Below are 13,289 nucleotides of genomic sequence, written 5' to 3'. Positions count from 1 at the left end.
AGCAGGAGGTGCTGGAGGGTTAGGTGGGGAGACCTGGCAGGGCCTTGCAGTGGCGAGGGGGGAGGCAGGCTAAGGCAGGGAGTGGGGCTGGCTGGGGAGAAGGGGATCCAATGTGCTTTAGGGGGGCCCTGCTGTGGCGAGGGCGGCAGGGGGCAGCGCTGGCTGTGGGCTCGGGAGGGGGTCCTGGTGGGGGGGCTCCCGGGGATGTCTCTATCCAGGGGTCCCGGCTCGCAGGGCCCCAGGCCCCGCCGCTCTGGAGCAGGTGGCTGTTTGGGGGCCGGGCGAGCCGCGCTCCGGGGGTCGGGGGCGGGGCGAGCCGGGCTCGGGGGCGGGGCGAGCCGGGCTCGGGGGCTGGAGTCCGAGCCGGGCTCCGGGAGTTAGTTACAGTTTCTCCCGGCCGCGGACACCATGGGCCAGTCCGGCTGCCCGCTGCGGGGCCTCCTGCTTCTGGCTCTGATCGGTCGCCCAGGTAGGCACCGGACCTGGACACCGGGCGCCCCGGCCGCCCGACCCCCAGGCCCCTCCGCTGCCCGGGCTCTCGCCCTGCGCCCCCGTCCAGCCCGTGCGCCCCGGACCCCTCCTAAGCCCCAGGGCAGGCGCTGCCCAGCGCTCCCCCCCTGCAGTGTGAACTTTAGTGTCGCATTACTGGGGGGGCGACATCTGCGAGGCCCTCTGCCTGCCCCCCCCGGCCCTGGGCTGCCCCCTCCTCACCCGGCAGGGGCTCGTCTCTGCCCCTCCCTGCCTGGGCCAGGGGGCCCCATCCCCATCCCTGCTGTAACAGTCACCGGCCAGGCTGAGCCCCCTTGGCAGGACCCTTCTCCCCCTAGCCGGGTAAGAGGAGCGGGGGTCCTCCAGTCTCTCCAGCTGGCTGCAGAGTTGGGGGGCGCAGGGGGAGGGGTGGCTGAGTGGGGTGGGGGGGCGCAGGGGGAGGGGTGGCTGAGTGGGGTGGGGGGGCGCAGGGGGAGGGGTGGCTGAGTGGGGTGGGGGGGCGCAGGGGGAGGGGTGGCTGAGTGGGGTGGGGGGGGCGCAGGGGGAGGGGTGGCTGAGTGGGGTGGGGGGGCGCAGGGGGAGGGGGGCGCAGGGGGAGGGGTGGCTGAGTGGGGTGGGGGGCCGGTGTGGTAGGGAGGGCAGGGGGAGGGGTAGCTGTGTAGGGTGCGGGGAGGGCAGGGGAAGGGGTTGCTGTGGGGGGGTGGGGAGGGGTAGGTGTGTAGGGTGGGGGCTGGGGGCGGGGAGGGCAGGGGAGGGGTAGGTGTGTAGAGTGGGGGGTGGGGAGGGTAGTGATAGGTGTATGGAGTGGGAAGGGCAGGGGAGGGGTAGGTGTGGGGGGCTTGGAGTGGGAAGGGCAGGGGAGGGGTAGGTGTGGGGGGCTGGGGGTGGGGAGGGCAGGGGAGGGGTAGGTGTGTAGGGTGGGGGGTGAGGGTAGTGGTAGGTGTATGGAGTGGGGGGTGAGGAGGGCAGGGGAGGGGTAGGTGTGTAGGGTGGGGAGGGAGGAGGTGTATGTGGGAGCTGTGTGTGTGATAGCTGTATAGGGTGAGGGGCTGGGTTTAGGGGGCTCAGCCTCCCCGCTCCATTATCTTTGGAGCTGGCTCTGGATGGGGGGCAGAGCCCTTTGTTAGAGAGACCCCCCCCCTTTAATTAATGGTTTGAAAGCCGTGGGGAATTTAAAGGGGTCTGGGAGGGTGAAAGGGAATTTAGTGTGATTTTCCCCCCCCTCCCACCCACTCCTTGTGCCCCTTCAGCCTGCGTCCCCTTCCCCTCACAAATCCCCCCCATCCCCTCTCCCACTGCAAACCTTCCTCACCCCCTCCCCACTCCTCTCCCCAGCTGGCCTTTTAACATTTGCCCTCCAGCACCCGCCCTGGCACATTTCTGGGGGGCAATGACTTTGTGTTTAGTGACTCACCAGCAAGGTGACAAGATGAGAAAAGTCACCACAATTATTAGTGTGTGTGAGTGTGTGTGTGTGTGTGTGGGGAGGGGGTACTGCTTTCCCCTCTGCTTGTACACCATTAACTCCTGTCCCAGAGTGGGGAGAAAACCCAGCAGTCCTGGCTTCCAGCCCTGCCTCCTCTAACCCCCGAGACCCCACTCCCCTCCTTGAGCGGCGGGTTGAGCCCAGCGATCCCGGCTCCCCCTGGTTTCTGGAATGCCGGAGGTCGCGCGCCCTGGCTCAGGGCTCTGTGGATGCTGGCAGTGCTGGGGGCTGGCACGGGTGGGCAGATATTGAGCCTTGGCAGCTGTCAGGGAGGTGGATGGGTGGGATGCTGGGAGGGGGAGCTGGAATGAGGCAGGGATGCCTGGAGGGGGGTGGGTTCGGGAGCTGCCTCCCCCGCCCACCTCTACCCAAACATGCCCTAGCCCGTTGTTTGCTCTGCTCCTGCTGCCTGCATTCCTGGCCTCTGCATAGCTTTTCCCATCCTCCTGGGCTCTGTGCATCTGGCAGCCGCACCCCACCCGCCCTGGCGCAGCGCAAACGGGGTCCCCTCTCCCCCAGCCTGGCCCCAGCACAGAGCACCTGGGTCCCAGCCCAGCCCCGGGGCTGAGCAAATGGAGACACTCCCTGGAGAAGGACACTTAGTGTGGCCTAGGGAGCCCAACCTGGCCTCTCGGGTGGGGAGCGGGGAGAGAGGAGGCTGCCTTGGCAGGGCCGGGCGGGAAGCATGCTGAGATTGGCCAGGCCAAGCCTGGGGAGGCGTTGGAGGGTGGCTGCGTGGCGCAGCACGGTGGGGCGAGGGGGCCTGTACACTTGGAGATTGGCCCGGGAAGGGGGGACACTGCATGGCCCAGTGTCGCACTGGGGTCCGTGGGGGGGCTGCACCGAGATCAGCCTGGCCTGGGGGCAGACCGGCTCCACTCGACGATGGTCTCTGCTGGGGCTTCCCCGCCCCCAGCCGGGCACATTCCAGCCTGCGCCCTGATAACATCGCCCAGGTGTGTCTGAGTGGAGCCGGCTGGTCTCCTCCACGCCCCTGCCCCTGCTCTGTGCCCTGAGGGGGAGGGTAGATGACAGGGTTTCAGGTGCCTGCCAGCATGGTCCCGTTGTACAAGGGATACCCTTCGCTGCTCAGCACCTGCCCCCCTACCCGCCTGGCTCCCTCTCTCCAGCTCTCATCTTTCCCTTGTTGTCTTGCAGTGCAGGGCACAGCCCCTCCTCAGAACAGTGGGGGAGAGAACCCAGGCTTCCTGGCCCCCAGCCCTGCCCCCCTCACTAACCCCCAGACCTGAATCCCCTCCCTGAGCTGGGGAGAGAACCCAGGAGTCCTGGCCCCCAGCCCCTCCCTCTGTCCCCCTGGGTCTGGATGTCTGTAGCTCTGTCTGGCAGAGGCGCCTGCCTGGGGCTCCCCCTGTTAATTAACCAGGATAGCTCGGCGGGACTGCAGGGCTGTGTGCCATGCCATGCAGTCCGTAGTCCTGGGAGCAGCAGACTAACAGTGCCGCTCTGCACCCCGCCGCCTGACAGACAGTAGGAAAGTCCTTTGCCAGGGTTATTTCTAGCTGCTCTGGGACTTCGGGGCTGGGCGATGCTATTCATAGCCAGGCCTTCGACCTGGACTTTCTCACGGCACAGGCTGGGGTGGGGGGGGGAGTCAGGGTAGTGGGGAGACCCTCGGCTGGGGGTGGAGCGGGTGCAAGGAACAAACATGGAGAGTAAGGAGCGGAGAATCCTTCCCAGGATGCCAGCGCCACTGGGCAGGCTGCATGGATGGGCAGGCTGTGCCCTTGGCTGCATGTACGCACAGGAGCGTGTCCCGAGCCTTCCCCTCGCACATGGATGGGTCGAGTGCACCCTGGGTCCTGTGCACATGCATGCACCACTGAGCGTGTCCTATGCCCCTTGGCGCATGTCTGGATAGGGCTGGCTGGGCCCTTTGCACACACATGCCCCAATGTGCCACATGCCCCTTTGCACACACATAGGCTGGCTGGGCCCTTTGCACACACATGCACCAGTGTGCCACATGCCCCTTTGCACACACATAGGCTGGCTGGGCCCTTTGCACGCACATGCACCAGTGTGCCCCTTTGCATGTGCACAGATAGGCTGGCTGAGCCCCTTGCGCATGTGGGGAAGCAGACGCCCATCCCAGCCCCCTGTCTGTGTGTGGGGGAGGGAATGTGCCCCACGCTGGGCAGAGAGCAGGAGGGTCCCAGCTCCTGCTCCCCACCCCACCCTCACCTCCTGCTGCCCAGCTCGGGTTCAGGCAGTGACAGCTGCTCCCTGGGTCAGCAGCACCTGTTACTGTTTAATCTGCTCCCAGCTCCTTCCTGCCCGGCCTGTAACCCCTTCCTCCCCAGTGCTCTGGAGACACGGGAGCCCCCACGGGCAGGGCTGTCTGGAGTCCCTTCCTCTGGGCCCATAGACCCTCCAACACCTTGGCCCAACCAGGGCCCCAGGGTGGTCCCCCTTGGAGGGGGCCTAATCCACCAGTGTCTGGAGCCCAGATGGAACACGGGGAGCACTTTCTCTGGGAATTAAAGGGAAGAACCGCCCCCCCACCCAGGGGTGGGCTCTGAAACCAGCTGGGGAAAGTGTCTATAAGGGCAGAGGCCTAGTGGGTGAGAGCTGGGGAGGTGGATCAGGACTCTTGGGTTCTTTCTGGTCTGTGGGGGGGGATGTCTAGTGGGTTAGAGTGGGAGGGGAGGGGCTGGGAACCAGGACTCCTGGGTTCCCATCCCTGATCCCCTTTGTTACAGAGAAGGCAGAGTTTGGGATTTATTCAGACTCCCCTCACTGTGTGGGGCAGGGGCGGGGTGTGTGTGTGTGTCCCTGCCACCACCTCATAGCCCTCCTCTGACCCCATGGCTCGGGTCTGGCTTTGACCAAGGCCTTTGCTTCATGGCCTCCGTGGCACCAGCTGTCACCGCCCTGTCCCCCAGTGGGGGCTCTGCTAATGAGGCTAATCTGTCACTGGCCCCCCATCGCCAGCAGTCGCCCGGCCTGAGCCCAGATGGATGGAGGTAGGGTCTCAGCTGGCGGGAGGGGGGGGGAACAAAGGGGAGAGGAATAAAGGGGAGACAGACAGGGGAGGGGAACAAAAGGGAGAGGACTAAAGTGTCTGGAAAACACCCACCCCCATTTCTCACCAACACCACTGAAGTCCCAGCCCTGCCCTGCTCAGCTCAGCTTCCCTGCAGATTTATTGTAAGCACAGCAAAAATTACATCCCAGCCCCACCAGCCCTTCCTCCAAGTACTATGGGTTCATACCCCTAGCCACTAGAACCAGGACTTGTCCCCCTGCCCCTGAGTGCCGTGGGGTCTGTGCCCCCCATAGATCCATGCCCTGGGATTCGCTCTTACCACTGTTCTAGCTGCACATTGGGGGCAGGGTCCGAGGACCGATCCGGGAGCCTGGGTCCCAGCTGGGCAGTCTCTGGAGATGGGGGTGCAGAGTGGGGCTCTTAGAAGGAGTTGGGGAGAGTGCATGCAATTGTATCCGAGCAGGGGTTGTTTTAATGCATGCATGCAGGTGCGTTTCCCTGTGCAAGCCTGAGCATGCAAACACACCTGGGAGTCTACAGCTGGAGGGGTGTGCATGGAAGTGTGTGTGTGTGTGTGCAAATCTTTGAGTGGGCGTGTGAGTGCTTGAGTGTGCAATGGCTGGTATGCAGGGGGCTGGTCCTCTGGCGCTTGGCTAGTGTGTCCTGCCAGCAAAGTGGGGCTGAATTGTGTGTGTGACGGGGTTAGGAGGGCACCGGGTGTGCAGGCCAGCATGTGTGTCTGTCTGCAAACCGAGTGTGTTAGTGTTCCTCTGTGTGTGTGTTACACGCTCAACTAATGTGAGGCCCTTGTCATGTGGCCTCTTACCCCAGGCAAGCCTCTCATCACCCAGCCACTTCCAGGCAGGAAAACAAGTCAAGGGTCCCCCCTCCGTCTGTGCCAAGTGCCTGCCCATGCCCCCCACCATCTCAGTGCCGGGGGGAGGGGGCGGCTTCCTGCCTCTCTAGCCCATAATCTCTCCTGCATCGTGGTGATGCCTCTGTCCCACCTGGGTCACTTCCTTCTGTCTGTCCCACCCCTAGGGTCTGTCTTTCTGTCTCTCCCCGCCCCTCCGGGTCTGTTTCTCCCAGTGTGTCCCTGGCGCTGAGTGTTTCTGGCACTTGTCTGTGCCGGGTCCCCCCTGCCCCCGCCAAGGGGTTTTATCCTGGAACAAAGACCCAGCTTAGCAGGACCCGCCTGGAATCTCAAACAGCTGCTGCTGGCTGACGCTGCTTCCCCACCTCCTCCAGCTCCTCCTACTGCCCCCTTCACCCCCTTGCTTCTCCTCCTAACCCTCCCTACTCCTTTTGCACCCACACTTCTCCCTTCTTTACCCCCACTCCCTACATGCCTTCCTTCACCCCCTTGCTTCTCCCCCCTTTACCCCCCCACTCCCTACACGCCTCTCTTCTCCCCCCTTTACCACCCCCACTCTCTACATGCCTCGCTTCTCCCCCTACCCCCCAGCCTTTGCACCAGCCCTTCTTCCCCTTTTACTCCCCCACTCCATACACACCTCCCTTCTCCCCCAATTCCCCCCACTCCCTTTGCACCCCCTCTTCTCCCCCCTTTACCCCCCCACTCCCTACATGCCTCCCTTTTCCCCACTTCCCCCCCACTCCCTACATACCTCCCTTCTCCCCCCTTTACCCACCCTGTGATCGGGGTCCTAGTGGGGAGCCAGCTGTGGTCACTCAATTAGGGTGAACTGTAAAGAATGGGGCAGCCAAACACCAAAAAGCTGGTGGATATTCCAATACTTAGTCACCAAGCCGGCATAAAACACCACCTTTATTACCTTACTGGTTACTCAGAAGTCCTAACATCACAGTTCCCTTAAAGTGATCCAGCCTCAGGCCTCCATCCAGGTACCCACATCAAATATGATGAAAATTTCCGTAAATCTTATTTCATCATATAAAGGAAAAGGTTCTACCAATCCCAAAGGATTGGGCACATCACCTCCCAGGTTAATGAACGTTTCAGATCTTAGCCAAATACACCCTACAGCCAATTCTCATTAACCAAACTACTGGGACCTCAGGCTTGCGACTCAAACTTCCCTGATGAAGCTTAAGCAGACCTGAGATGACAAATCAGGACCCAAGGATCTTTTCTACAATTTCATGTCCTCTTTGACAAGGTGGGATTTCCTTGTAGAACAAAAGGTAATCAGGATGACTTTGAAGGAGGTCCATCACCGGTACTTAGCTATACGAATTAACGTAGGGCCATTTGCTTTTTCCTCCACCATTCCCAGCACAGTTCAAAGAGAGATGAATACCGAGACATCCCATGTTTCCAATTCATTTAAATGTTAGGATCTTCTTTTGACCTCTGATCTATCAGAATACAGCACAGACAGGGACTGATGAGTACATTGTTGACACCACTCAGACATATGTAAATATACAAAAACACAAAACATTATCTTGTACTTAAAGTTTTGCACGGGATCTTTTCAGGGGGGATAAGGCAAAGCGCCACATTTATTGGTAATCCATGTATCATCAACACTGTCTCATATGCATATGATAGATATTACACTCCTGCACTCACATACACACCCAACCACACTCCGTCTTGTTGTTGTTACCAAATAGTTGCTCCCTTTAACTTCACTGGCCAGGTGAGTTAGATGTGGGAGGGGTGGAGCTGGGCTTCTGTCGATCCGGATCGATGCTCCGATGTTGACAAGACAAGACCCAGGGCCCTCTGCAAGACACCTCACATTTATAGCAGCTTCCCTCTCATGCAAATGTAAAATCTGTGTCTTTTGTATCAGTTGGTCATCTGTGGCTCTTCCCTCTGGGTGTTGTCTTCATGCTGCCACATTTATTTTCAAAGAGGGTGTTTTCAAAAGAAGGTGCTAGCTTCTAACCCCCAAGGCCCTCAATATGTCTGATCTTTTTTAATGAGCCCACTTGACAAGTTTTATTGTTCTTAAGTCTGGCTTCCATCCCCTCTCCAACTGTTGCAACCTTCGGGAGATGCTGCCTTCCACGCCTCACTCATTTACACCTCATTCATTCAACAGGGCAATTGATTAAAAGGGGGGAAATCTTGTTCTACTCCTAGCGAAAAGACATTTTTCTTCCACCTTAACTATCCTTAGGGGCTATCACATTATACCAAGGCTCAATACAAAGTTTCTGTATAAGGATTTGATACAAAGTTGCATGAAAATAGAGGTTATATATGGAAAGACTTAATACAAGTTTATATGAAGAGGCATAATACAAAGTCCTATGAAAATGATACACAGTTATGCGAAGATGCTTAATGCAGAGATTTATCTACAATCTCCCCACATGTCTTCTGTGGGTTATTTATTTTGCAGGATATTTAACCCTTTCTAGCCACGCATCACACCCCGAATGTGAGACTGGTGTGGAAGGGCAAAATTACAGCTCCTAGATACACCTTAAGGATCTTCCAACATTGATATAAGCTGTGTTTACGTTGAATTATTTGTAAGGCCAAATTACTGATGCATGCTTTGGCCCTAGCCAAAAACTTAGTCCATACTTTGTGAAACATTTGAGTGATTCCAGGATTTGGTTGATGTGTTAATTTAACATAGCCATTGATGCTGTTCAAAGAGCACTGACTCTGACATTCAGCCATGACGGCTGTGAGGTGTTGTACCTCAGTTTCCCTTTGTGCACAGCAGTTCAAGCTTGTAGTGGTTTTTCTGCTGTGGAAAGTTTTATAAATGTGTCTATGCATTAGCTGTGAAACCTTACCATTATTAGGCTTTTTAATACAAAGTGTGTTCTTGTTGAACCAAACAGCATAATCACAGGGGTTTCTATTATGCACCACTCTTAACATGTTTAAGGGGTTTTTCAAGAGACCGGGGACATTGTACATTTTTATAGTTCTTGGTATCAGCACCACAGTCACAAAAGTTAACATTAGCATTAACATCAAATGTATTACAGGTGTACATTCACAATCGTTTTTGTTAGGCCACGCCTTTGGCTCAATACCATTGGGGTTTTGGCATTTTAGGGTTAACCTGTGGCTTTCATTAGCATGATAAACTTTTTCCCTTTCTCCCTGTTCCGGAGGGTCAAAATCGGAACTCTTTTGCTTCACAGAATCCATTGGCCAGCTGGGTGCGTCCTTTTTCTTACAGGCAAGTTTTTCTCCCCCCACTCAGTCAGGTAATTTTGCATCAATGCAGACTAGACTGTTTACCAGTTTTCAGATCCTCAACCGTTACCAATTCCAAAGCTGGACTCTTAAAGAGAGACCATCCATTTTCTCTAGCACGTTAGACTCAAGGTTCATTTTGTCCTTCCCTTACCGACCTCTGCTTCCACATGGAATCAGATGTCAAGTCCACTAAGAGACTACAAGACATATCCAAAATATGTAGAGATGAGAGTTTACCTGCCCTCCCCTGTGTTCTTTGGAGATTAACTGCACCACTGTCGTCCTGCTCTACAGATTCAGCTGTCCAGTCATCCCTCTGAACCTGAGATACAGACTGTTTACTCAAAAGAATCAACGTGGAGACAGTCATGTCCCAACACCATTGTCTCCCTGACAAGCTGGTTAAGCTTATAGGGCTGTTTAAACTCTCTAACAATTTTTATTCCATCTGAAATCTCCTCAAAGCTGTCCACAATGGATTTTTTTCAAAACAAATTCAGTGGATTCATTTTCATTTGAAAGACTTTGTCCACTAGGCACCAACACACTTTCCTCAGAAGAGAGACTGTTTACTATCCACCATGGCCCATGAAGAGTCAGTGGAAACAATTCCTTTTCACAGACGTCAAAGACTTCACCCAGAAATCTTCCTTCTGCAATATCCTGCACTGCAACAGGTCCTTTCTGAGCTTTATTTATGTCCAGACCCGACTTTGGCACAACAGACAGATCACCAAACTCCTTCTGAGTTTCACAGACATTCAGAATCACCTCTGGCCCCTCAGGAGGATTTTCACAAAACCCCCTTTTGGGTAAATTGCTAGACTTCATAGTAACAAGATTAAAAGCATCCTCTTCCTTGTTACAAGTTTCCACACTGTCAGTGGGTAACCTAGTCCAATCACCGTCATGCTTTCCTTGTGCCCATGCTATATCCTCACCCTGATCAGACAAGGTTGTCATATCTTTACCCAGCAACACACTAGCAACAGGCAAAATAGAAGCACCAGAATCGCTTGGTCTCTCAGAGCTTTTTATGACATCAACTGGATGCAACCTAGTTGCAATGTCGACATCCCTAGCAGACACAAATTCAGGACCACTTCCTTCCTGGGCTTTAGTTATATCCAGAAGTAGCTCTGGGTTAACTGATACATTTTCAACCATCATAGGCTGACAGGCTTCTTCTGTATGGTCTACAAACAGAAAAGAGCTGGAGAAACATTCCCCTTTAACAGACAAACAGCTTGGGATCTCATTCCCATTGTCCCAGCACACAGGGCTGTTCACAGACAACTGCTTGGAGACCGGGGTAGCTCCCTTCATAGGCAAGTCAATACCCCTAACAGACACAGGAACATTTCCTTCACTGACACAATTCTCCGCAGTGGTAACAGGTAAGGGATAGGGATACTCATGTTCCACTAACCTTGAAGGCTGCCTAGGCTCATCTAAACTCTCTTTGCCTTCCCCTCCCTTAACGGATAAACTGCTGTTCCCCACAAATAGTGTCTTATTACACTGAGCTACTTTAAGCACATCCCTTTTACCTGGATCAGGCTTAACTTTCCCAAGCTTTACCAGCCAACAGTGTATCGCTCACCAAGATTGTCCCCCTTCCTTCCTCAGTTAGGGCTTTAACCTGATCACCAACATTAATTTGCTCTAGAGAAACATTTCCCTGAGCCCTATCTAATGCCAGATTCACTTCTGAGATACCAGACAGACATTCTGAAATTTCTTCCACATATGCACTGCTTCTCTTCACAGATAAACAACTATCTTCCTCATACAAACGTTTGGAGAAATCTCCATAGGCAAATCCTTGCCCCTAGTAGACACAGATTCAGAATTATTTCTTTCCTGTGACAGGTTTATCAACTTGACTGAACAAAGTTTTAATATTATCCCCAATCAAAAGATCCTTAGGCAATAGCTTCCTTACACCCGCTATAACTTCATGTTTAACACCTTTCCATTCAAGATGGGTTCTGGCTAAAGGCACACTTTCAGTAAATTCATAGAGGATTACAACATTCACACTCTTATTTGGTAAGTAATCTTCCTCTTTGACAAGATCTGCTTTAACAAGAGTTATGTTAGAAGCTGTAATTTGCCCTAAACAGCTTTTACTATTGACTTTTACATTCTCTGCACAAGTTATTGGGTTACCTTTATCCGAGCTCACAGTAAAAGCATTTACATAAAAGGTGGCAGTGTTGGGGTAAATTTGGTTACACAAAAACAACTGCTTAGAGTCAAACAACATACCAACATTGTTACAAAATGGATAGAGTCTATCCCCATCTTTGCTGTTGAGAGGAGCTGGTTTTTCAGGATGATACAGTTCCTGTTCCTTTATTCTCTTGAGTTGGAGTGTAAGTCTGTCCACTTTTGCCTTAGCTTCTAGTTCCTGCAATCGAATATATGCTATTCTTTGTTCATGTTCAAAACACAGGCATTCTCTTTCAGCAGCTTCTCCTTCCATAACAGCTATTTTTTGCTTTTGTTCAAGTTCTAGGTGCTGGTTTCTCACTGCAAGCATTTTCGTGGGGTCTGCTTCCTTATCACTGGCAATTAATAGATTTTTCAGTTCCTGCTCTGGGGCTTTTTGCTTCAAAGACAACCCTCTCTGTGAGCACAATTCTTCCAGGCTTTTTCTGTCAGGATCTTGATCAGGGGTCACTCACTGTAACTGATTTTTAACGCTTAAACTCTCCAGTATTAAAATTAAGTGTTGACAAGTGTGTGGTTCTGATCGAAAAACCCAGTTAACCTCTGGTAATGTGTATGCAAGCATGACTACACCTCTGTGACCAGGGTCCTAGTGGGGAGCCAGCTATGTTCACTCAATTAGCGTGAACTGCAAAGAATGGGGCAGCCAAACCCCCAAAAGCTGGTGGATATTCCAATACTTAGTCACCAAGCCAGCATAAAACACCACCTTTATTACCTTACTGGTTACTCAGAAGTCCTAACACCGCAGTTCCCTTAAAGTGATCCAGCCTCAGGCCTCCATCCAGGTACCCACATCAAATATGATGAAAATTTCCGTAAATCTTATTTCATCATATAAAGGAAAAGGTTCTGCCAATCCCAAAGGATCGGGCACATCACCTCCGAGGTTAATGAACGTTTCAGATCTTACCCAAATACACCCTACAGCCAATTCTTATTAACCAAACTAAAATTTATTAAAAAACAAAAGAGAGAGAGTATGGTTAAAAGATCATTATACATACAGACATGAGCTCAATTCTTGAGGTTCAGATTCATAGCAGAGATGGTGAACTTTGTAGTTGCAAAGAGTTCCTTTAGAATTCAGTTCATAGTCCAATGTCCAAAGCTCATATTCAGGGCATACCAGCATACCTGGGACCTCAGTCTTGCGACTCAAACTTCCCCTGATGAAGCTTAAGCAGATCTGAGATGACAGAATCAGGACCCAAGGCTCTCTTATACAATTTCATGTCCTCTTTGACAAGTTGGGATTTCCTTGCAGAACAAAAGGTAATCAGGATGACTTTGAAGGAGGTCCATCACCGGTACTTGGCTATACGAATTCACAGAAGGCTACATTTCAGAAGGTGGAGAAAGCTACTGGGGGGGAGGCTGTTCTAGATTTGATTTTGACAAACAGGGAGGAACTGGTTGAGAGTTTGAAAGTAGAAGGCAACTGGGGTGAAAGTGATCATGAAATGGCAGAGTTCATGAGTCTAAGGAATGGTAGGAGGGAGAACAGCACAATAAAGACAATGGATTTCAAGAAGGCAGACTTTAGCAAACTCAGGGTGTTGGTAGGTCAGATCCCATGGGAAGCAAGCCTAAGGGGAAAAACCGCTGAAGACAGCTGGCAGTTTTTCAAAGAGACATTATAAAGGGCACAAGAGCAAACTGTCCCACTGCATAGGAAAAACGGGAAGTCTGGCAAGAGACCATCCTGGCTTAACCAGGAGATCTTCAATTATCTAAAACTCAAAAAAAGAGTTCTACAAAAAGTGGAAACTCGGTCAAATTACAAAGGATGAATATAAACAAATAACACAAGTATGCAGGGACAAAATTAGAAAAGCCAAGGCACAAAATAAGATCAAACTAGCTAGGGACATAAAAGGAAACAAGAAAACATTCTACAAATACATGAGAAG

The 13,289-nt window shown here is 53.1% G+C and overlaps 1 protein-coding gene across 4 annotated transcripts in view; it reads left to right on the top strand.

The window, feature by feature from the left end:
- The first annotated feature begins 302 nt into the window (after positions 1 to 302).
- Positions 303 to 13,289, top strand: part of BCAM (basal cell adhesion molecule (Lutheran blood group)) — a 37,733-nt gene continuing 24,746 nt past the window's right edge. For 3 of the 4 annotated variants that reach the window (XM_043535371.1, XM_043535370.1, XM_043535369.1), the window contains exon 1: positions 338 to 469. In XM_043535371.1, coding sequence (XP_043391306.1) covers positions 409 to 469 — 61 coding nt within the window. In that variant the 5' untranslated portion in view covers positions 338 to 408. Of the gene's footprint in view, positions 470 to 13,289 lie in introns of all 4 variants that reach the window. The other variant, XM_037883231.2, reaches the window with a different exon arrangement.

The sequence above is a fragment of the Chelonia mydas genome, chromosome 24 (assembly GCF_015237465.2).
Source record: "Chelonia mydas isolate rCheMyd1 chromosome 24, rCheMyd1.pri.v2, whole genome shotgun sequence".
NCBI lineage: Eukaryota > Metazoa > Chordata > Testudines > Cheloniidae > Chelonia > Chelonia mydas.
Note: the sequence above shows the minus strand (reverse complement) of the source record. Positions and strands in the feature narration are given on the sequence as shown.